This window comes from Mesoplodon bidens (assembly GCF_964165515.1).
Source record: "Mesoplodon bidens genome assembly, chromosome: 2".
In the NCBI taxonomy this organism is placed as follows: Eukaryota; Metazoa; Chordata; class Mammalia; order Artiodactyla; family Ziphiidae; genus Mesoplodon; species Mesoplodon bidens.
The window spans coordinates 124,502,072-124,528,844 of record NC_138177.1 but is presented as its reverse complement, the minus strand read 5'-3'; the positions used below and the strand labels follow the sequence as shown (position 1 = coordinate 124,528,844).

Below are 26,773 nucleotides of genomic sequence, written 5' to 3'. Positions count from 1 at the left end.
GAAAGTTGGCCTCAAAATTTGTGTCCTGATATAGACTGAGCCTCAGATTCTATTACATTATTTTTTCATGAAGCACATACAGAAACACAGTGATAGATTTATAAAATACAGTAATAAAAAGAAAAGAATGCACACACCTCTCAAACAATTTATGCAAACAAGTAATACAAAATGTATGCATTATTAAATTTATACTATGAGGAAAGATAAGGAACTGGTCGTTTATGTCTATTTAGAGGTAATCAAAAGGGGATAAAGATAATTTAAACCACATACTTTTCTTATGTGTATTTGGAACAGTGAGCAGATATGATATATGGTAAAATGAATATTCATATTAAAAGCTTTTCTCTTTACTATATTACATTGAAGCTTAGCATCTATTTCATCAGTCAGTTACATGGTGTGGTAAGAATATGATTTAATTCATAACAAAATTGGTATAATGCAGGAACTAATGAAGTGTTTATTCAAAATTTATCTAAAATGCTTAACTCTGAACAGATTCTGAGTGACTGCTCATTGACAAATTTAGTAATATCTCCTTACAAACTGCTTGTCAGGTCCGCCCAGAGCAAGTTTAGTATAATGGCCACAACAAAGAATCCAATTGCATATGCATATAAGACCCATGTGTGGAAATTTCCTTCCATTGTGAACAGGCTTTTTAGTAGGAGGGCAGAAAAGGAAGTCTTCAAGATGGTATGTTCAAACACTCAGAGCCAGGAAACCATTGGGAATTCAGGAAACTTTAAGTACCTCTGAATGGGTGGGACATCATACAAAGAAGAATAAGGAACAGGGAGTCTGAAAGGACACTGAGTAAACAGGCAGAGAACAGATCAAGAAGAGAATGGCATGGCACATCAAGAGATTGACACAGAAAGGGAAGCCACAGAAGATTTTAAAGAGGACAGTGACAGTATCTGATTTGTATTTTGTAGAGTACTCTGGAAGTTACATGGAGGAGCTTGAAAATCAAATAGACATGGATTTGAATTTCAACTGTAATGTTTGCCTATTACTTTGTTTCTGGTCTCTCTATTCTATTTAGTGCTCTATTTATCTTTCCTTCCATCCATACAACAGTGTCTAAATTATAATGATGTTATACCCCCCAATTTTTTATTCTTTAGGACTGTCTTAAGTCTTCTTGATTTCTTGCTCCTCCATGTCAATTCTACAATCAGTTTTTCAAGTTTGACAAAAGTATCTATTGTGATCATGATTAGAATTGTAATTAATTTATAGATCAATCTGGAAACAACATGTTCACTACATTTACAATATTGAGTTTTCAGATCCAAAAATATAACATATTTCTCTATTCATTTCAAATCTCTTAAATTCATTTTAATAAAGTGTGTAATTTTTTTTCCATAAAGGGTTTACATATTTTCTCTAATATATATTTATATATATTTACAATTGTAAATTAATTTTTAAAAAATAACTACAGTTTCTGATTGTTTATGAATTATACAGCATCACTGCTAAAATCTCATTAATTTTAATAATTTTAATATAGATTACTTTGACTTACAATATAAAACATGCTATCATCCACAAATAAAAATAATTTGATAAGGGTTTTTTTTTTCCTTTTAAATTTTTACATCTTTTATTTCTTTGTCTTTTTGTACTGCAAGTGTAAGAACCTGTACTAAAATGTTGAATAGGGGTGTTAATTGTCATCTTTTTCCTGATCTGAAATGGAAAGTGTATAATTTTTCAATATTAAGTAAGGTGCTTGATGTAGAAATTTTGTACATGCCTTTCATCAGGCAAAGTTCCCTTCTCTTCATAGTTTACTAAGAGTTTGTATAGTAAATATATGTTGAATTTTATAATTTTTTCCTTGAATATACTAAATTACCTTATGATTTTACCATATATTTCAATAATACTGAAAATATTCTGAGCCATTTTTGTCTGTATTGTCTTTTGCTCACTTCCCCAATTCTGTGTAACATGTCCTTATGGAATTATATTTTATGTCTTTTAGACATTTATACAATATTCTTCATATCACTTTCTTAAATTCTATCTTTTGGTATCTCTGAATAATATTCCATATAATTTCTCCAGATCATTTTTTGAATTCACTAATTCTCTTTTTAGCTATAGCTAACCCATTTTTCTGGTTGTGATGTTCTTCATTTCATTTATTCTAATTTTCATATCTGTAAGTTCTGTAAGATTTTCATTCACAATTGCTTATTCTTTACAGATATTCAAACTTCATTCTTATGTAAATTTATATTTCTGAAATTCAGAATCTGAAGTTTTTAGGTTTACTTTTCTTGTCTATTGCTCTTGCTGATTTTCATTCATGTCTCATTATTTCATTGTAAGTTACATGATTTTTGGCTCTGAGATTTTCATTTTACTTGGCACATTGCCTAGAGAAATTTTTAAGGAGTAGAATGAAGTCACACTTCTGAGAAGATTTTTGTTTTTGTGTTTAGTTTTAGTTTTACTTTTCCATTTTTTGTTTTTTGAGAGTTTCCTGTGGACTTCACCTATTTTGGACAAGCGTAAATTCAATTAACACCTTTACATTTTTAAAATAAAACTGACTATGTGGTTGCAAATAAGTTGAGGTTATAGATTCTCAGAGGATAATTTTCTTCCATGAAATTAGGACAAGGTTTGTGATAGGAAAAATTCCTTGAATCTCCTTTTGAGACAAGGAGTGTATTTCTCATTCATCCTTATAGTATTATAGATCTAACCTTCCGGGGGTCTTACCTTTAGTGAGTATTGAACTTAATCTCCTAATCCTAATAAAAAGCTATTAAAATTATAAAGTTACTCCTGAATATAGTTTTCCTTGAATCAGGTCTTTTTTGCTATATGGTATACTTGCTCCTGCTGTTTCTTAAATGGGCACCAAAAAAAGATATTTAAGAAGTTAATTTTTTATTTTCAGAAGTTTGGGATCTTGTCATTGTAGTTTGGGGATTTAAACATTTATTATTAAAGTTGGATCAGAAAATATGACTCATCCAATTTCTGCTTTGTGAGATCTATTGAGATTTTTTTTATTTTGTGTCTTGGTAGATAAACACTATTTATAAAAATTCTGTGGCTGCCATTAAACATAGTTAATACTTTGAGGGTGCAAAATCCAATGTGCATATTAATTTAACATCACTAATATTATTATTAAAATTCTTTATCTTCTTATTTATTTCTACTTGATCCAGCAAAAGATGAGGACTTTTAAGTAAAACTTTCTCCAACCACTTGTGAATTTGTAAATATTTCCTATATTTCTTCCTAAAAAGACTTGATATATATATATATAAATATATATCTGTATCCATATATATACACACATATATATACACATATGTACACATGCATACATATATATTTATATACATACATCCACACATATATTAATATATGTATTTTATATTACTTGACTAATAAGGTTCTTTATTGGTATGGATTATTAGGGAAGGCACTTCCATTTTCCTGACCTCATAATTCTATGTGGAGCGTTTTTCCCCAGAGTAATACTTCTGGCCTGTCTCACCATTCCCATGGGAGGAAGTTAACTGAATGTTGAATTGGAAGAAGGAATTATTCATGTTCTTTTTGGCACCTTCCATGTTTAGAACCATCCTTCCTAAAGAACTCATGCTTTGATTCTTGTCCATGTTCTAGTAACAGAAGCAGGCTTTCCATTTTGTCAAGATCCGGAATCTCTCTCTCATTTGGTTCCAAACTCATGAGGGAAATATTAATTAGACTATTAGTGTGCTCCCTTGAAATGAATATTTTAAAATTATTTTTACTCCTCTTTTAATTTTCCTTGAATTGTTTTAACAAATATTTATCCATTCTTTAGGTTAAATTTTTTATATTACTTTGCTTTAGATTTGTCTTATATAGCAATATACCATTGATTATTATTGGAATGACCAAAAAGTGCCTTTGGTTTTTAAGTAAAAATAAAAGACATTTTACATTTTCACCAAGAACTTTATTGAACAAGGTATTCACCCTTTTGTTCTACTACCTTCTGCCATTTTTCAGGCAACTTCATAATCCCATTTTCCCAAAATTTTTATCTTTTTGAGCAAAGAACTGTTCCAGGTGCATTTTACAGTCTTCCAGGGAATCGAAATTTTTTCCATTAAGAGAATTTTGCAAAGATGGAAATAAATGGAAATCCGAAGGTGCAATGTCTGGTGAATACAGAGGATGAATCAGAACTTCCCAGCGAAGCTGTAACAGTTTTTGTCTGATCATCAAATAAATATGCGGTCTTGCATTATCCTGATGGAAGACTATGTGCTTTCTGTTGACTAATTCTGGACGCTTTTTGTCGAGTGTTGCTTTCAGTTGGTTTAACTGGGAGCAGTACTTGTCAGAATTAATCGTTTGGTTTTCCGGAAGGAGTTCATAATAGAAGACTCCTTTCCATTCCCACCAAATACACATCACCTTCTTTGGATGAAGACTGGCCTTTGGTGTGGTTGGTGGTGTTTCATTTTGCTTGCCCCATGATCTCTTCTGTTCCACATTATTGTACAGAGTCCACTTTTCATTGCCCATCACAATTTGTTTTAAAAATGTTACGTTTAAGTAGAGATTCGACTATACATAGAGAATCCTATAGATGCTATCAGAAAACTACTAGAGCTAATCAATGAATTTGGTAAAGTAGCAGGATACAAAATTAATGCACATAAATCTCTGACATTCCTGTACACCAATGATGAAAAATATGAAAGTGAAATCAAGAAAACACTCCCATTTACCATTGCAACAAAAAGAATAAAATATCTAGGAATAAACCTACCTAAGGAGACAAAAGACCTGTATGCAGAAAACTATAAGACACTGATGAAAGAAATTAAAGATGATACAAATAGATGGAGAGATATAACATGTTACTGGATTGGAAGAATCAATATTGTGAAAATGATTCTTGTACCCAAAGCAATCTACAGATTCAATGCAATCCCTATCAAACTACCACTGGCATTTTTCACAGAACTAGAACAAAAAATTTCAAAATTTGTTTGGAAAAACAAAAGACCCAGAATAGCCAAAGCAATCTTGAGAATGAAAAACAGAGCTGGAGAATCAGGCTCCCTGACTTCAGACAATACTACAAAGCTACAGTAATCAAGACAGTATGGTACTAGCACACAAACAGAAAGATAGATCAATGAAACAGGATAGAAAGTCCAGAGATAAACCCAAGCACATATGGTCACCTTATCTTTGATAAAGGAGGCAGGAATGTACAGTGGGGAAAGGACAGCCTCTTCAATAAGTGGTGCTGGGAAAACAGGACAGGGACATGTAAAAGTATGAGATTAGATCACTCCCTAACACTGTACACAAAAATAAGATCAAAATAGATTAAAGAACTAAGTGTAAGGCCAGAAAGTATCAAATTCTTAGAGGAAAACATAGGCAGAACACTCTATGACATAAATCACAGCAAAATCCTTTTTGACCCACCTCCTAGAGAAATGGAAATAAAAACAAAAATAAACAAATGGGACCTAATGAAACTTCAAAGCTTTTGCACAGCAAAGGAAACCATAAACAAGACCAAAAGACAACCCTCAGAATGGGAGAAAATATTTACAAATGAAGCAACTGACAAAGGATTAATTTCCAAAATTTATAAGCAGCTCATGCAGCTCAATAGCAGAAAAACAAACAACCCAATCCAAAAATGGGCAGAAGACCTAAATAGACATTTCTCCAAAGAAGAAATATAGACTGCCAACAAACACATGAAAAAATGCTCAACATCATTAATCATTAGAGAAATGCATATCAAAACTACAATGAGATATCATCTCACACCAGTCAGAATGGCCATCATCAAGAAATCTAGAAACAATAAATGCTGGAGAGGGTGTGGAGAAAAGGGAACACTCTTGCACTGCTGGTGGGAATGTGAACTGGTACAGCCACTATGGAGAACAGTATGGAGGTTCCTTAAAAATCTACAAATAGAACTACCATATGACCCAGCAATCCCACTACTGGGCACATACCCTGAGAAAACCATAATTCAAAAAGAGACATGTACCAAAATGTGCATTGCAGCTCTATTTACAATAGCTCAGAAATGGAAACAACCTAAGTGTCCATCATTGGATGAATGGATAAAGAAGATGTGGCACATATATACAATGGAATATTACTCAGCCATAAAAAGAAATGAAATTGAGCTATTTGTAATGAGGTGGATAGACATAGAATCTGTCATACAGAGTGAAGTAAGTCAGAAAGAGAAAGACAAATACCATATGCTAACACATATATATGGAATTTAAGAAAAAAAAATATCATGAAGGACCTAGCGATAAAACAGGAATAAAGATACAGACCTACTTGAGGATATGGGGAGGGGGAAGGGTAAGCTGTGAAAAAGCGAGAGAGAGGCATGGACATATATACACTACCAAACGTAAGGTAGATGGCTAGTGGGAAGCAGCCGCATAGCACAGGGAGATCAGCTTGGTGCTTTGTGACGGCCTGGAGGGGTGGGATAGGGAGGGTGGGAGGGAGGGAGACCAAGAGGTTAGGGTTATGGGAACAGATGTATATGTATAAATGATTCACTTTGTTATAAAGCAGAAACTAATAAAAAATTATTGTAATATAAAGAGGTGATCAAATAGTATGTAGGCTAAAACGGGGAAAGTACTTCAAGGTGTGTCAGATGTTAATTAAATAAAATGTGCTCTTTACCTGGAAAAAAAAAAAGTAGAGAATCACATGCAGAAATGTAGTCAAGAAGTTTTTTTTCGCTTAACTTATGTGGAACCCAAATGTCAAAGTGATTAACATAACCAAGCTGGTGCAAATGACTTTCAACACTTGATTTGGATATTTTGAGTATGTCAGCTATCTCCTGTGTGGTATAACATTCACTTTTCTCAATTAATGTCTCGATTTGATCGCTATCCACTTCAACTGGTCTACCCGGCCATGGAGCACTATCCAGCGAGAAATCTCTATCACGGAAGTTCACAAACCACTTTTGACACGTTTGATCAGTCACAGCACCTTCTTCATACACTGCACAAATTTTTTTTTTTTTTTTTGCATTTTGGTTCTGTTTTTACCTTTCTTGAAATAATAAAGCATAATATGCCAAAAATCTTGCTTTTTTTCTTCCACCTTCAATATTAAAATGGCTACAGAAAAATTCACCAATTTTGATGTCTTTTTTTATATGCATGCTGATATGATGGCTGTCATATACAATCTAACAAAATTGTTTCAAATGAAGTTAAAGACAACTAAGTGCTACTGAAGCCATCTTATGGAAAAAAATGAACGAACCTTTTGGCCAACCCAATATATTAGCACATAATAAATAGTAGTGTTTTAAAATACAAACTCACTATTATTTTCCTTTTAAGAGCACCATTAATCATATTAGTTATTTTAACTTATGTTCTCAATTGGTTTTCTCTTTTTTGTATGTGAGTTCAAGTGTTCATACTTCGTGGCTTTCCCTTCTCATTTTACTATACATGGAAGAGATTTGCATTCATGCTTCCTGCATATATTTTTATTGGGGTTTACTTTTCATCTTTAACTATATTACTTATGTTTCTTAGATTATCAAAATTCAATAATTAAATTATTTTATTTTCTTTGATATATGAAAGATAACATTTAGAATGCTCTCTCTGTGTGTCTTCCTGCCTCCCCAATCATTCTGCTCTCCATTCTTCCATTCACCTCAATGTCTCTGTCAATGCTTCATTTAAAGAGTATAATCTGAGCTTTCATACCCCGACCTTTTGTATTCAATTTATTTACATTATATAGATTTAAATGCAAAACGTTTTTGAAGGAATTTATGAAGTCTTGTTTATACCAATTGTTTGGAATTACATCTGAATTTAGCTAGTTTCAAAGACTATTGTCAGTACTTTGATTCTATTGTTTTTCTATTATTTAAACTATTAATGTTAATCTGGCAATTGTAAACTAGAGAGGCCTGTGGAGGGCATATTTGCTGAGTTCTTGCATAGCAATAATCCCTTCCTGCTGTTATCAGACATTCATGATTGGTTCTTACATCACAACATACCTCCCCCCAAATTCTATAAGCATTGTTCTATTACCAGTTGTTATTTAGTACTGTAGAGGAGAAATCTGAGGAGAGTTTAATTTTTTTTTAACTTCTCTTAGGAAGAATTTTTTAAGACCAAATTATTTTATATTTCATATGATTGAAAAAGACTTTTAACAGGATATATCTAGGTTTGTGGGCTATATAGATATGTATTCTCAGTGCTTCTTAAAACTTTTCTCAATTATTTCTTTGAATATTGCTTCTTTAGATGTTCTTGTTTCTTCTTAGAAACACATATAATTGTTAACTTAAATAGAAGTTCAGAGTCCTCCAAATCATTCATCTTTCCTTTCATAGTTTTCAATTCTTTGTCATTTTCATCTGTATTCCAGAAAACATTCTTTTTTAGTTTACCACTGATGCAGCCATTCCTAAAAAATATATTGTTTAGATTATTTTTGAACTTTATATCAACAATCTCATGTTACATGTATTTTCTGCCTATTTTTTAACTTAATATTATATTTTTGAGATACATTTAGACTGATTCCTGTAGATATAATATATTTATTTTTACTTCTGTATAGATGTTTATTATATACCCTATTTAGTGTTGATGAACATTTGGGTTGTTTTCAGTTTTGTTGTTACTATAAAGAATCCTCTACAAGCATTCTTGTACATATTTTCTAGTTCATATGTACACATATGCAGGGAACATACCTCAGAGAGAAACTGCCAGGCTGCAGGGTATCCACGTGCTCAACATTACCAGGTGATATAAAATTGCTTCCCAAAATTATTATTTCAATTTACATTTTCCTCAAGAATACCTGAGAGTTCTTTTAGCACTACACTGTCACAAAACATGATATTTTAAGATTTACATTGCTGCTAATATGTTTATGTGAAATGATAAATTGATTATGATTTTAATTTGTATTATTTCCATTTTAACAAAAATGAGCTTGGACATCTTTTTATGTCTTTATGATCCACTAGACTTTCTTCTGCTGTGAAATGTCTATTGTGTCTTTTCATATTATGAGATTTTTTGGTTCTTTTTAAATAGATGTTCTTTATATTTTCTGTATATTTAATCTTTGTTGGCTTTATGTATTTCAAAACCTTCCTCAGTTTGTGGCCTTTCTTCTTGCTGTCTTTCATTAAAAAAGTGTTAATTTTAATGTGATATAATATATGTCATTGTCTTTATAGTTTTCCTTTTCCTACTTAGTTTAAGGACACTATCCCTACCAAGGGTCAGAAAAATAGTCTCTTATGTTGTCTTTTAGAGGTTTTTAATGATTTAGCTTTCACAATTACATCCTCAATTTATCTGGAATTGATTTTATGTTGTGAGGTAGAGTTTCATTTCCTTTTGTTTTTTACTTATGAAAACTAATTGTTCCCAAACCATTTATTAATGGTTTATTTTTTCCCAACTGATCTACAATATCTTCTCTTTGATATATCAGAATCCTATATATTCATGGATCTGTTTGGGGGCTCCCTGTTCTGCCATAGTTATATATTTATCTATTGTGGCATTAATATCTCAATTTAAACTTATCATATAGTTATAATACATTTTTGACATCTGGTAGGGTATATTGTCGATCTGATTTTTTTTTTCCTTAGATCTTTCTTATAGTATCAATATAAATTTTAGAAATAGCTTGTCAAATTTCATGAAAACAATGAGTTTAATTTTTATTTGAATTCTAATGAGTCTGTATTTTGTTTTGAGAGTAACAACATCTCTAAATATCCCTGGGTATGCTATACCTCTCCATTTAATTAGGTCTTCTTTAATGTATTTAAATAATAATTTAAATAATACATTGTATATATATATATATATATATATATACACACACATATATATATATACATATATGTGTTTGTGTATATATATTTATATCCTCAATACATTTATATTTTGTTGATATTCTAAACATTATTTTTCTTAATTGGATTTACTTTTTTTGCTGATTTATAGTAATACAATTTAATTTGGTATATTGATTTTACATCTATTAATCATGATAAACTCTTATTTATTCTATTTATCTGTAAATTCTTCTGGGTTTTGTACACAGACAATCACATCATCTTGGAATAATGGCAGTTTTAGTTCTTTTTTTCAAATAATTTTACCTCTAATTTTTTATTGATCTTGTTGTCCTGGCTTGGCTAGGAAAAGTAATGAAAGGAGTCATCCTTGTCTTAGTTGATTTTAAAGGGAATGTATTTACATTTCTTCCATGTGTATGATACTTGCTGTAGCTTTTTATTGAAGTCTTTTGTTAGCTAAATATATTTCTAGTTTGCTAAGAGATTATTTTTTTTTTAATTATTCAATTTGGGTAGCATCACATTCTTTTATCATACTTTAATTCTCTTTTTATTTATTTGAAGCATATTAATATTTTGTTCATATTCTATTTGGGGTATTTCTAATATTTGTATTACTTACGTCTTATAGTTTTTTTTTTTTTTTCTGCTGGTGGCTTGCTTTCTCATTTGTGCACTGTATTTTTTATTGAGAACTCATTTTACTTAAACACTCCTTATGGAAAATTTTTGAGGTCTGTGTTTAAAATGTGTTCTACAGAGGACATTAGTTTCTCTTCTGTCAGACACCTAAGGGGCCAGTCACCCTAGAACCACTTTAAACTAAAATTTCTACTTAGCATGTCTTAGACTTTACAGGGAACGTGAATCCAGTCTTAACTCTATCAATAGATGAGTGAACATTGTGATTGGGAATTCTCGGAGAATAATTTTCTTTCCTATAACTCCTGTCCCTTGCCCCATACCCTGTATCAAGATGGGCACAGGCATAGCACAGTGAGCTTTTCTGTTTGTTTGTGTTCTGTTTCACCCTTGAGTGTGTTACCCTTTCATTGCCTCACATTTATGGAAGGGGGGGTCATCATTAATGTGAGTTTCTGTGCCAAAAAAGACCCAGCTTTTGTGTCAAGTCTCTTAAGATTGGCAAGTTAAAACCAGATTCCACACTTGCAGGGAACAGCTGGTCAGGGCTCCTTGCCTGATGGAATAGCATTTTGTGATAATTTTCAGCCTTCCAATTTGTGTTTCTTATATTGACACAAGTTTTGCCATGCTGAAAAAGACACATTTTCATGTTCTATATAGTTTCTAGCAATTTCAGATGTTCAGTACTGGGAGGGGTTTTTCTCCACATCTAGTATAGTTGATGGTAGGAAATAACAGGTCACCAGCTTTCTCTGCATCACAATTGGTCATTTTTATAATGCACCTTATTGGTTTTTTCCTTCTCCTTTCATCTCAGCCTATTTCCTATGCTTTGTGATATCATTTTTGTGGAGGAAATGCCTTCTTGTTTCATATAAAGTATGCTTAATAAGTTTTCGAACATTTTCTCCCTTTTGCTATAGCCAATCATTTAATAACATATTAATCTTCAAGCTTTTTAAAATGTACTCTTTTTTTTTCTTATTCCAGTGCATATTTGTATATTTACTTAAGTTCCCCACCACACTGCATTTCTTACTGTGTGGAGTTCTGATTTGAACTGATGCTTCCCAGCACACAGGTATGTAGTTTGTAAATACCCTATTCACTGTCTCCCTGGTTGGATTCATTTTTTAAGCCAAAGTGTAGAGCATGACCATGGTCACAGCTATTCTCCCCCGTCCTGTGTCTAGCAGGATGAATCAAATACAATTTACAGGATCAACTTGAGTTCCTCTCCTATCTCTTGTTCCTGATATTATAATACTTGGAACCAATGGAAAGCTACAATCCCCAACATGGTCTGGTTTTAGTACTCTTCTCTCCTTTCTCTTCCTGCATACAAAGTTTTAAATTCTGAAAACATACCCCATAAAATGCAATGAACCAGTGGATAAAGGAAGGTAGGATGAGAGCAAGGGAATAATATTCTGACTGCCTTCATAACTGCAACCATATACAGGGAAGAGGCTGTCCAGTTTTGTCTTTGGTACAAGTCTGGAAGTTTCTAAGCCAGGAAACAGAAGCTCAGGAAGAAAAATTAAGTTCTCTGTTTTCTTTCAGGAAGGCTGGGCTGTTTCTTCCATGAGGTTAAGCGACGTATAGCATTGTTTTTTGTTTGTTTGTTTTTTGTGTTCTAACTACATGAGCTTTTTACTTTGTAGAAATGCCTTCTGAATACTGACTTTGGGTTAGTATTAAGTTTTGGAGATTTTCCAACTGTTGTTCCATTTTCTATGTCTCCAAGTCACATTTTGTCAGGAAAGTTCATATCAGAGGTTGATGGCCAGATGCTATTTTGAATCCAGTTGTACATTTTTAGCAAAATCATATGAAGCCTCAAAGGCATGATATTCATAGATTTTGTTTTTTACCATGACTAACAAAATTTGCAAATATAAATTCAGTAGGTTATGCTTCATCTTGGAGGAAGAAGAAATCCATTATCTCCTTACTCTTCTCAGGAGTCTTTTAATCATTGCTTCTGGCTAGATTTTATAAGAAAGATATGAGGCAAGAATGTCTAATCTATACAGAAGATTTGAGCCCATATCTTTGATTATACTAGTCAGAAGAAGCTCAGCTATGGTAACAAATAGACCCAAATATGCAATGAGTTGATGAAAAGGAAGGTTATTTCTCATTCATCTAATAGTTCATAATGTTTCAGATCAATGAAAGTTAGGAGTGAAGTGAGGTAATGAGGTAGGAGTATTCTTTGGCATAAAATCGCTCAGTGGCTCAAGATAATGATAGCTTTGTTTTCTTCAACCTGTAGCTTTCCAGATCACCATGGGGGGTTACTATTCCAACTAGCCAGGAAGAGTAACAAGCATGGAACTGAGCATGGGAAGCTTTAGAGGCCAAGCCTGGAAATGGCCCATGTCATTTCTGCTCACATTTCATTCACTGGAACTCAGTCACAGGGCCAAAAGTAACCCTTAAACAGGTTAGTCACTGTAGTCCAAGTAGGGAGAGATGGGGGCTGGGAGTGGGGTGGAGTGTTCTAGAAGGAGATAAAAATAGGTTTTGATAAACAACTTGAAATTTTTACCACATTGGATTATCTAGAAAATTCTATCAGGACACTAGATTCTTAGAGTTATGCAACTTGACTCCTAAAAATCCATAGATTATCAGATTCATCTTTTTCCTGTTGGGTTGTGCAGAACAGCTCATGCCACGCTTTGGCAAAGACTGCATCTGCATGCGAGTTTCACTGAGCTTCAAAGTCCTTTAGACACTCACAGAGAAAAACAGAACGGTCTGCAAAACCAATATGCTCACAAATGTGAAACAGCATTAACAAATGTAGCATTTGTGAACTTCAGCTAATTGCTGATACACCTCCTCCATCCTGACATGTCAATGTACACTAGTTGGTTGAAACAAATGTGGAAACACTCTCAACATCTGTTCTAGGCTACAGAATGCTGATATGTTTGGACTAGGTCAAAGTATGATTTATTGAAGAAAAAAATTAGTATGAATTAAGCTAATATGTCTCACTATATTATTTAAAAACCTAGAAATATTATGCGAATCCCTAACTCTAACTCTGAAACAACTGGGGAGTGGGCATAAGATAAAAATTACCACCAAACTACTTTTAAGTTTTTGATAAACTGAATGAAGTATGACCTCATTAAGCCTGGAATATACAGAGAGTTCTCTAAATAGGACTTTATCATCTTTCATTTTACCTATGAAAACTGTAACTGTTTAATGCTCCCAGCACAGTGGGCATTTTTGGGGGGAGTTGTTTTTTATTTTGGGGTTTTTTTACATTGCTGTTACCTTTACTGTGTAGAGCAAGCAGGTAGGTTGCTGAGAATTCATTACATTCACTACTGAACAAAATCTCTTATTTCAGACAATGTATGAATAAACCTATTTTGAGTGCAGCATCATTCCCAAGGATTATTTACTGTGATTGTTTTATCTATTCACTGGAATCCTAATTCTCTCGGTTCTTCACTTTATTTCAGTGACAGCCATTCTGACAGGTAGCACCTGTGTATATTCTCATTATTCAAACCTTTTCCTCATTACCCACAGTGATACTGTCTCCTTACTCTTCAGACTAGGCTATCTTTCTCAAAGACTCCGAAGTTTACAGAGTTTACTGAAAATAATTAAATCGTATTTTGATTTACATGGAGGCAGGCTGGTATAATGAAATAGCCTCAGACCTAGAATCAGGATTTCAGGATTCCATTTTGAGTGTTTCTGTGAACTCTGTGATCTGATTTCAAAAGCTATCTAAGCATACATCCATAACACGAAGGAACTTGGGTGATCTTACAATACTATCAACTTTCAAATTCCATGTGTGCTTATATTATATTTATTTATTTATTCAACCTATAGACATGTATCACCAGGCAATATGTTAGGTACTGAAATTAAAATAAAATGTCCTGAGCTTCCCTGGTGGCGTAGTGGTTAAGAAACAGCCTGCCAATGCAGGGGACATGGGTTCGAGCCCTGGTCCGGGAAGATCCCACATGCCACGGAGCAGCTAAGCCCGTGCGCCACAACTACTGAACCTGCTCTCTAGAGCCTGCAAGCTACAACTACTGAGCCCGTGTGCCACAACTACTGAAGCCCGCACGCCTAGAGCCTGTGCTGTAAAACAGCCACCGCAATGAGAAACCTGCACGCCACAATGAAGAGTAGCCCCCACTTGCCACAACCAGAGAAAAGCCTGCACGCAACAACTAAGACTCAACACAGCCAAAAAAAGAAAAACATAATAATACGAATATGCACTAAACCTTCTTTATGCCTTAACTTAGTTAAATGCTCAGTCCCCACCTAATAGTTGAAGAAACTGACACACACAAAGCTTAATAATTTGAGCAAGCTTGCACAGTAGTAAATGGCAGAGCTAGAATTCAAAGCCAAGGTGACCAGCTGCAGAGCCTGTCCTCAAAACTATGTGCATACTGCCTCAAGCACAAAAGTGAATAAGAATTGTCCCCTTCTCCAGAGAGCTCACAGGCCACAAAGGAAGGTTGACATGTAAACAAAAAGGGCAGTGTGATGCATGCTATATATCAATACTATTACTTACAATGTAGGTTGTTTGCTTTGTGCTAGTCGCACTGTTGTTTTACATATATTATGACACAATTCTCAGAAGAAATCTTCAAGGTAGGTATAATTATCTCCAGTTTTTGCTGTTCTTCTTTTTTTTTTTTTTTTATGTAAGAAAACTGAGCCTGTGAGAGGTTAAATAATTTTCCCAGTACTCCATAGTTGACAAGTGACTGAGCTGGGGTTAGAAATCATGTTTGTCTGATTTCAAATCCTGTTTCTGTTACCCTCTGTCACATTCCACTGCATAAACAGCAACCTTTCTTTGAAATTCTCTGAAATTTATTTCTCCATTGTTGTACTTACTCTTTCCATGAAATTACAATTTTAAAGTTAAAAATATAGTTTGCCCATATTTGCCAACAGTGCATGAGAGAACAAAATTACCATCCTTAATAACTTCTCAAAGAATTCACAAACCAAAAGAATAAGACTATTTAGAATCATTTGACACTAAAGCCGAACAGTTGCTTTAAACCTCTGCTTCCTGTCTGCCTGCAGTTGAATCCACACTGTCCCTAAAAAACTTAGATAGTTGTATCAGAGGAACACATCAGACTCTCAGAATGAGGGAATACCATAGACATGATTACCTCATTTTACAAATGAGGCAATTAATACTAAGAAGTTTAACTTCTTTGTCCAATATTGTATAATAGGTTAAGTAACTGAATTAAAAATAGAGTTCAGGGGCTTCCCTGGTGGTGCAGTGGTTAAGAATCCGCCCACCATGCGAGGGGCACAGGTTCAAGCCCTGGTCCGGGAAGATCCCATATGCCACAAAGCAACTAAGCCCGTGCACCACAACTACTGAGCCTGCACTCTAGAGCCCGCGAGCCACAACTACCAAAGCTCGCATGCCTAGACCCTGTACTCTGCAACAAGAGAAGCCACCGCAATGAGAAGCCCGTGCACTGCAACGAAGAGTAGCCCCCATTTGATGCAACTAGAGAAAGCTCACGTGCAGCAATGAAAACCCAGCGCAGCCAAAAATAAATAAATAAAATAAATTTTTAAAAAATAATAAAATTCAGATCTTCAGCCTTTCTGTCTTACACTCATTATGCTGTAGTCTCTAAACATACATGTTTACTATAATCACCCAGTAAATTTTCAAATATTTATTCATTTATAAGTAAATATAATAAGGACTGAATAATTCAGTATATTTGGGGTGTGGTTATTCAGGAATCTGTATATTTTAAATATTTCCAAGATGGCAAGAAAATTCATTGCTAATTCCCATTATATAAATGTTTTTTTAAATTTTGGTTTAGTATTTTTATACATTTGGGTAGAAATAAGAGGAAATGAAAGGGAAGAAACAAACAGAGAAAAAGATAATGAGAAAAATGCAGCAATGGGCTACTGATGGTGAGAAAGAAAGAGAAAATGCATACAAAAATGAAGGAAGGAAAGAGGGGAGATGGAGGAAGCAAGCTCTAAAGTACAAAGGAAGTTTCCCAACAGTTTGACCCCTTTTTCCAAATGTACCTACCCTAACTCTTCTACATATTGCCTTTATTTATACTATTTCTACCATATATTTCCCCAATCTTCACTCCCTTCAAACACACACATACACTTACACAAAACACACACATATGTGCAAGAGCAGACATGAGAATACTTGACAATTCTTGTGAAGTTCAATCATGATGATGTGGAAAAGACCCAAGAAGATTAATTCTGTGCTGCTCTCAAGTGTTCCATTAAAAAAAGAATTCAATTCTATAAATTATCTTGCTTGATATACATGTTCACTGAGGAAATTTGCTAATAAAGTTGGACTTAAATAAATACGGGTTTATAAGCTGTATGTTTGTTTCAAGATCAGTTTGAAGAATATATTCAGAAGGAGGCACCTTGAAGTTTTCAGAGTTTGACCCTTGGGCAGCTTACTAGAGCATGGAGCTAGATGAGAACACCATCACAGAAGCAAAAGCACACACAAAAGTGTGTGACAAATATATTTGTTATTTCTTTCCTGACTTTACCACTTTTCTTCAGTTTGGTGTGGATTTATTTTCAACCTAAAACATTTTCACTCTGTTAGAAATCACTTTCTTAATGCTAATTGATGGTCAATCTCTGTTATATCTATTACTTGACAAATATCTTTTTTTTTGAAGCAATAAGTGCCAACCTAGGAAGAACAAGACAAACAAAACAAACACAGACTGTCATCTAGCAAAAAGTCTTGCTCATGTACTAAAACAAGAAAATTGTTTCATCTTTCACTGTTAGAAAAAAATAGGAATAATAAAAATATGCACATTTGGTTACTGCAGATACATTTTGACTTTCTATGAACAAAAGAGTCAAAGATCACTCATAGACCCTTAACACTAAAACTCCTCTCAAAACCTTGATAAAAGTATGAGAGAGTACATTTAAGTTAAATTGGGTAACAGACTCATTAAGTAAAAATAGCTTTGGCCCCCTAGTCATTAACTGAAGTGTAAGTCTTAGATTTAAAACAAAGGACCAATTATGTTTCCCTCAATAGAAGAAATCATGTATTCCTTAACTGCATGTTTAATAACATAGTTTAGCTTCAACTAAGGAATTATATAAACCATAGAATTAAATCTGAACATTTTATACCATGAAAGTCCTAAGGTGAAAAGAAAAGGTTTAATTTGTAGATATTTATGTTGTTCTACTGAGTAGAAATATTTTATTTAAAAATGTTTTCTGGGTGATTATCCATACGTTTCTAATATTCAGTGCTCAATATCCATAAGGATTTTTCCTCAAATTTCTTATTTCCTCATGTCTCTCTTAGCTGTAGTTGTTTTCAATAGTGTCATTTTAATTTTTTCCTTTACCCTTGCAATGACAAAACAGAAAGCTTCCAAGTACAATCCATGGATGTAGGAAAGAAAAATATTTACATTTCTTTAATATTCAGATGTGTCTCTGAATAGTTTTATCAACTCAAAGTTATTTTTCTTTGATTGTGAAGCACTGTATCTATGCCTCCCTATGAAAATTCATGAACTCCCATTGACTCTGGCCCTGCCTTCCTCTACACTACCCATCCTCCTTTCTGTTTCCCTTTTTGGTCTCCTCCAGCTCACCGCAGCCTGACAGATCCAGCAGTGCCTTGTCCCCCAATTCCTATGGGGTTAAGCAAATGCTGTTGCTATTGCCACGGAGGCCTCACTCCTTTATTTCCTTTTTTTAAAAAATTTTTTTTTTAGTATCTATCAAATTCAATTTTATCCTTCAGACACTATCAGGGCCAAGGCCTCTTGGAAGCTTTCACTGATACCCCAAGGTGTCTTTATGATAGCATTGCATAGCATCTTATTATTGGTTTGTCAAATTACTTGCCACACTTTACTACAACTTCATGGTTCTTTTTTTTTTTTTTTTGAATTTTTGAATTTTATTTTATTTATTTTTTTATGCAGCAGGTTCTTATCAGTCATCAATTTTATACACATCAGTGTACACATGCCAATCCCAATCACCCAATTCATCACACAACCATCCCCAGCCCCCCACAGCTTTCCCCCCTTGGTGTCTATACGTTTGTTCTCCTACATCTGTGTCTCAACTTCAGCCCTGTAAACTGATTCATCTGTACCATTTTTCTAGGTTCCACATACATGCGTTAATATATGATATTTGTTTTTCTCTTTCTGACTTACTTCACTCTGTATGACAGTCTCTAGATCCATCCACGTCTCAACAAATGACTCAATTTTGTTCCTTTTTATGGCTGAGTAATATTCCATTATATATATGTACTACATTTCTTTATCCATTCATCTCTCGATGGGCATTTAGGTTGCTTCCATGACCTGGCTATTGTAAATAGCACTGTAATGAACATTGGGGTGCATGTGTCTTTTTGAATTATGGTTTCCTCTAGGTATATGCCCAGTAGTGGGATTGCTGGATCATATGGTAATTCTATTTTCAGTTTTTTAAGGAACTTCCATACTGTTCTCCATAGTGGCTGTATCAATTTACATTCCCACCAACAGTGCAAGAGGGTTCTCCACACCCTCTACAGCATTTGTTGTTTGTAGATTTTCTGATGATGTCTATTCTAACTGGTGTGAGGTGATACCTCATTATAGTTTCGATTTGCATTTCTCTAATAATTAGTGATGTTGAGCAGCTTTTCATGTGCTTCTTGGCCATCTGTATGTCTTCTTTGGAGAAATGTCCATTTAGATCTTCTGCCCATTTTTGGATTGGGTTGTTTGTTTCTTTAATATTGAGCTTCATGAGCTGTTTATATATTTTGGAGATTAATCCTTTGTCCATTGATTCATTTGCAAATATTTTCTCCCATTCTGAGGGTTGTTTTTTCATCTTGTTTATGGTTTCCTTAGCTGTGCAAAAGCTTTGAAGTTTCATTAGGTACTATTTGTTTATTTTTGTTTTTATTTCCATTACTCTAGGAGGTGGGTCTAAAAGGATCTTGCTGTGATTTATGTCATAGAGTGTTCTGCCTATGTTTTCCTCTTTTGTCTTTCTCTTCTCTTAGATGTTGAACTACTTGAAGACTGATATCCCTGGCCTTAAGACCTTGATAGTATCATAGTAAGCAATAAGTAAATAGGTAAATAAATACATATATAAATGTAGATTTACTGAAGTAAATCTTCATTATTACATATGAACTAGTACTTCATTTAGAAGAAAACAAAATATGTGGTTTTTAATGTCCTGAGTTGTTCCAGGTAAGTGTTAATTAGCTTATCAAGAAATTTAAAAACAGGAGAGTAGCTTATATTATAAGCAGTATAAAAAGATGAGGAAAATGGAAAATAAAGGTAGGGGCACAAAATGGAACCAGAAGTGAAAACTTAGGTGATAATTGTGAATTCAAATAACTTTCATTTTTCTTCTGGTCCTATGGTAGTATCTTTGTCCAATTCCAATTCCGAATGCTGAGCTTTTCTCTTTATTTAAGGTGATATTTATTTGTCATCTGCAATTTCTTCTAGTCTTAAGTCTGATGTGTCTGCTTAACTTGCCCAACGTTTTGGAGAAAACTTTATGAATAGCCTAAGAAAACTGGTCCCTTCCCTAGAATCTTCTTCCTCCTCTTACCTCTCCCTGTTGGCCCCTCATTTCAGGCTTTGATACAATTGTAATAAGTTATACTAATTGGTACATTCTATTCCACATGTCTGGAGCTAGTTATATTGGAAGATAAAGTGCACATTTGCATAAATGAATATGTATCAGATACAAAATAATGTACAAATATGTGCTTGTGATTTACTGGATAAAATCTTAGCTCACAGTGCACTCAAAAATATCTTTACTGTTTGACCATAGGAAGAAGTACTCAATTCTATTTTACTGGAAACTGTGTGTGCAAAATAATTTCTGATACCAAATACAATGAATGATCTTACTGACATGAGCAAAAACTGAAATAATATCTAGACCTCTTTTTACCTTAACCTAGTTGACTCTATATTTTTTCTGGTTAATTAATACTTTCCTTTATTCGTGTCTTTTCGCCCTTGAAAATCAGGGGCGTTATGAAGTATTTTAATCTCATTGAACTTCAATTTTCTTATCTGTAAAAAAAAAATGGAATTAATGCTTTCTCCTTCTGGGTGAAAGCACTATATAAATGGCAGGTTATCTTTATTGAATCCACCTGAAAATTTTGGTTAAAAAAATGGTATCAGAAATAAATTAGTCAACATACCATTTACTTATTGTTCTTGGAGAAAAATATATATAATTGTGGAACAAACCTAATTATCTCTTTCCTGTTTTGCCTAGTAGAGTAACGCACTTGGTGAATGCTAATGTTTTAAATAATTCATCTGATAAATATTTTTTGAGTTCCTCCTATAAACCTGGTCCTGCTCTGTGTGACAGGAACACATCATTGTACAAAGGAAAGGAAAACCCCTTAAGACATAGAGCTTACATTCTAGAGTAAATATGTCAGAGAGAGATGTATATTTTTTCAATTGCCAACGGTGGGCCAGTCACTGTGATAGGTGCTATATGTATATCATCTCATTTAATCCTTACCCAAACCCTGAAAATTATCTATTATTGCCCCAAATTTACAGAATTGGAAATTGAGACTCATAGAGGTAAAGTGGTTTCCCAAGGTCTCAAAGTCCAGTAAATTATAGAACAAGAGTTCAAATAAGTTACACCTGACTATAAGGCCCGCATTTCTAAAAGAGTTACTCTTAACTGGAAAAGTACATATAAATAGAGTGGAGAAAATACAACCTGTCACAAGATCAGAGAATCCTGCCCCTTTTACCAGCAACATTCATTTTGAAGGGTGAGGTCTTTCAGGCTTTCCTGATTTCTAAATCTGGAATTCTGCTTCCCTATAGAGATCTTTGTTATTTGATTAGTCTATGATACCACCTACATTTTCCAGATTCTAGATTTGGTTTCCATGAATCAACTTTACTGATTTTTTAGACCCTGGTCTCTCTTTTCCTATTTTTCCCAGTTTAATTGAACCCATGGACTTTCTGGACATTCATTTTTCCACTTTTTAATTAACAATAAAAATTATGGGACTAATATCCTCTAGGCTGCTTCCAGGGATGGAATACAAATGCAAATAAGACAGAGAATCTATCCAACTCCAATCCACTAGCTCTCTCTTGCTTAGCTAACCAACTGGTTCAAAGTTTTTTCTCTCGTGTTATGTGTGTGTATGTGTATTAATTCCTCAAGGTCTGTTTATGATAACTGTCATGATTCCTTTTCATTTTTTAGTTTGTTTTTCAATTTGATAAGAAATATATATGCATACTTACATATGTAATATATATGTAAGTATATATATACATACATATGTAAAAATGTGTAATATATATGTAAGTATGTAATATATTTCTTGTCCAATTGTGTGTAGGTGTGTGTCTATACATATATATGCAAATATATAAAGAAATGTACATATTCATGTTTATTATAACTATATTATATCATAAATTCATGAATATATTATATTCATATACAAATGAATAAGAGAAAATACAGAGAAAAACAAGGGGAATAATCACCTACAAAATCTCCCTACTCAGAAACAAGCTTTTGTATAAAATCTTACTATCTATAGTAAGGCTTTCTGTAAATAACTCAAAATGAACTTATTTATTCAATCAACCTAGTCCAATCTATACAAAATAAGTCAAATATGCCAATCATTTCACTAAAGTGCTGTTTAATTAAATTAAATAGAAATCCACATGAAAGTGCTATAAGTACAAAGTGTGTGGCAAAATATGATATTTATTATATGTATGAGATATATACATGTGTCTATATATATATATATATATATATATATATATATATATATATAGTGAATGTGGCAAAGGTATTAGATGAATACTAAAACATTAAACATTTCTAACTTGCGGGGAACCTAAATCTCTTCCTCAAATTGACTTACCAAATAACTGAGTCAACCAGAGCTTATGAAAATTTATTACGTTTCATCTTGAACCCCATTTGGGAACAGGGACAAAGTTTCTCTTCAAATTATAACTCACAAAGCTACTGCAATTTTACATGCACCATCAATATTGATTAATAACCATGAAAAGAAGGGCTGTCTTGAACTGACATAATTTTATCTTCAGGGAATCTTCAGGTTACCATGGGACATGAAGTTCCGTGTTTGTTATAGAGCACTGTGCTCAAATTTGGGCTTTGACAAACTAAAGTTTGTTCAGTAGGTTTTGGCTAATTTCCTTTGGGAAATCAGTTCAGTAAAATCCATGGATAGTGCTTCTAAAGGGGTAAATTCACAAAATTAATACTTTCCAAATTTCCTCATAACCAGGAACATACACACTTACACTCACACACCTACGCTACTTAGCTATCACTGGTATATGTGTGATAAAATTATTCCAAACTAAGGCAAATTTTAGGTCTTGACCAGAAGTCTAAACAAACTTACATAAAATATTGATTCAAGAGATGTAAATTTAATTGATCAATAATTATTCAATACAATTCTTCATGGCACATTTAAGAAAATGTGAGCTATCAAAGGTATAATTTGAGAAACAGCAGGAAACAACATTGAATGTTTAAAACCATTTTAAAAATCCTGTTGAGTCCATTTTCTTAATATTTTTAATACTGTGTTGTCACCAATATTTCCACTTATGACTGTACTTTAACTGAAATTAGTTCTTGAAAAACATAGTCTGTATTATGACTATAATAAACACATTCTTAACCTTTTTTTTTTTTTTTACTTTCCCCTTTTTCCTTCTGGTTTTCCTTCTTAAGTTAAAGTTGGTTAACAATGTTTTCTTTTCTACTGATTTTTAGGTGTCTAAAACCCTGCAAAAGCCACTGAAGCACCCTTTTCAACTGATGGAATGTTTCTAGGCTCTGCTTCAAACTTTCCTGCTTCCATTTTGTGTTGGAAGACAATTCTCCATGGGTCTCTTGTGTTTCTGCACATCTTGTGAGCAGAGGCACTGACAGCTTTTGTTCCTGACAATCTTTTCAAGGAAGTTTGTATAGAGAACAGTCTTGGAAGATAGAAGAGGTAGTTCTCTCCGTGGAGCAAAGGGCAGGTTTGTTTACAGTCCAGTATAATAAAGATAATTTCTCCCTCTGTGGCAAAGGTCAGGTTTGCTTGCTGCCATTATACAAAAAAAAATTCGAGTTTCTAAGCTCAGGGAGCCTCAGCTATGACACAAACCCACTGTGTGTATAGGCGTCACCTAGCCCTCATCATACCACCCTGTAGTAATTAGGGCTTGGGGAACAGATGTAAGACAATACTCTGGCTACTGCTATTGCTATGAGTAATAAACTGCCCCTTGTCTCTGTCTTCTGCCAGCAACCATGAAATTGTGGCAGATCCTTCATAGTTCTCGACATCTGTTTCCTTAACTTCTTTCCTTCTGCTTTATATATGGATTCTTTTCTCCACACAAATCCTTTAGATGATGACTCATTCGTTGGTGATTTCTCTCCAAATTTCTGCATCCTTACTTGACCTTTATCAGTCTAAAGTACCCACTTGTCCAGGAAAAAAAAAAGAGAATCAGATTACATAATAAGTGACAATGAACTAAAGTCAGAGAGATAAAAAGGATAGAAAAGAAAGTGTGAATGCATAAAAAAAGTGTGGATTATACATGGAGGATAGGCCCATGAAAATCCATATGGCAGCTTGTGTTCAATTGTATCCCAATTGGAGACATGAATTTAGAAATATGTTGTTTCTAGGGGCTTGAAAGTAGGCTGCATTTCCAGGGTGGGTGCCTTGCTTGTTTGACAGATTGACTTTACCTTTTCTTTTCTTAGTGCTCACTGCTAAAAACATTATTTCTCTTGTACTCCTATTTTTCACCTCTTTTCCCAACCCTCCAACAATAAAATCTGTAGACTTATATTCAGATAAGCATGGTTAGTTATAAAATAATCAGGTATTTTTATTTGCTTATTAACTCTAATTTCAGAGAGTTCCAGAGGGAAGAGCAGTAACCCTCTGCAAAAGGAGTCTTAAGATTCAATGGGAACTTATCATAAATTCATAATTCCAGGCCATATACCTCAAGGATTTTGATTCAGTAGGGCTGGTGGGGCACAGAAAATTTCCATTTCTAGTAAGCTTCTTGGGTGCTCTGTGGAAGTTTGTCTCAGAATATTATATGAGAAACTCTGCTCCAGAAACTGCCTCCTTCTGGCATTATGCACATTTGCTCAGAGTCAACCCCAAATGTAAAGCTTAGTCACTGACAAATGTTAGTTGGTTGCAATGATTTGCCCTGGCAGACACTCAACTGCCTAGAGTGTTTTGATAGTCATTTTTTGACCCATGAAACTGAGATTCATATTAATATGAAAAAACTGTTTAGTTTTAGCATTTGGGGATATATTTGGAAGATTTTCCTTCTGATCTATGGTACAATACAATGTACTCATTATTAGCAATGGCCATATATAGAAAGATGTATAAGTGGGAGGAAAACACATTGGAAGCTATAGTTTGAAAACACTTTTGGTAAAATACTATTATCCTCAAAATATTCTATTTGAGTAAGTTAAACAATGTGAAAATTTTTGAGAGAAAGACTAAAGGGGATTGTTTTTGAAAAGTAAAGACTATGGGCTTCCCTGGTGGTGCAGTGATTAGGAATCTGCCTGCCAATGCAGGGCACACGGGTTCCAGCCCTTGTCTGGGAGGATCCCACATGCCGCAGAGCAACTAAGCCCGTGCGCCACAGCTTCTGAGCCTGTGCTCTAAAGCCAACAAGCCAAAACTACTGAGCCCATGTGCCACAGCTGCTGAAGCCTGAGCACCTAGAGCCCGTGCTCCACAGCAGGAGAGGCCACCGCAATGAGAAACCCACACACCGAAACGCAGAGTAGCCCCCGCTCGCCACAACTGGAGAAAGCCCACACTCAGCACAAGACCCAATGCAACCAAAAATAAATAATAAATAAATATTTTTTAAAAAGTAAAGACTATCACAGTCATTGCTGTTGAGATCATAAGATATGAAATAAGATAAATGAAAAAATGACTTTCATCACTGTTTTGAAATATATTTAGAGAAAATGTATAACATAATGACACTGATGGTTCTGCAGGTACCTCCTAATATTCTAATTTCCTACTAATGACGTTCATGGGAAAATTACTTCTTCGTTTTCTCAATGTTGTCCAAACTAAATAGAATTAAATACCCACATAATAGGAGTATCACAGTAACAGCTTTTCTCTTTAAGTACAGAATAGCACACTTCATGTCCATCAAATTTGATTGGAAATTCCACACTTAAATGTAGTCAGAATACACTCCAGGTGAAACCCATGAGAATGAAGATAACACCATGAGTATAGGATGCTTTAGAGATAAGGATACCACAGTTTAGAATGCCAGGGACTAGGATGATAATGGGAACACTGCCATCTAAACATTAAACTGAATTATTGTGGAATTACTTGGGGCAATTGATGTTACATAAAACAATTTGATCAATATTCTAACATGTATACATTTTCACTGCCAATAGGCAGTGTTTATCAATAGACCACCTCTTTAAAAATAGCAACATATGTTTCAGACAGTATTTTTCAGGTATTTTATCTTTTCTTTGAAATTATATTGATAAAAGATTATGGGACTTACAGTTTACGACAATTTTCACTTTTCTCACATCTGGAAATGACACATCATTTTCTGCACTGCATTCATATTCTCCAGCCTGGTCCCGTGTAATTCCATAAATGTCCAAATATTGTCCATTTTCAAATGGTTTTGCTACGTGAAAAAAAAGGTACAGCATGTTTAATTGTAGCTGCTTGAGGCTTCATTCAAGTAAAACAGCGATGGTGTGTCTTCCTATTAGATATTGCTGACAAAATAATTCCAAATGTAACTGGGGAATTATTAAACCTTTTGTTCTCTTATATTCAGAGGAAAAGTCAGAGAAAAAAGCAGAAACTGAACAAGGGATACTATAACAGCTGTTTCCCCAGAACAGGATATACATGTGTTCTTTTTAATTGATTGTGGTCTCCTAACCTCCTCACACATCAAATCAAGCTCTGCACATTTTTGTAATTGAGTTCAACAACCTGCTAGCAGT

At 33.9% G+C, this 26,773-nt stretch overlaps 1 protein-coding gene across 1 annotated transcript in view; it reads right to left on the bottom strand.

Annotated features, from left to right (window-relative positions):
- NEGR1 (neuronal growth regulator 1) overlaps positions 1–26,773 on the bottom strand; it is a 917,418-nt gene that overhangs the window by 277,826 nt on the left and 612,819 nt on the right. Inside the window, exon 4 of the mRNA XM_081225773.1 lies at positions 26,314–26,445. Coding sequence (XP_081081899.1) covers positions 26,314–26,445 — 132 coding nt within the window. The remainder of the gene's footprint in view (positions 1–26,313; positions 26,446–26,773) is intronic.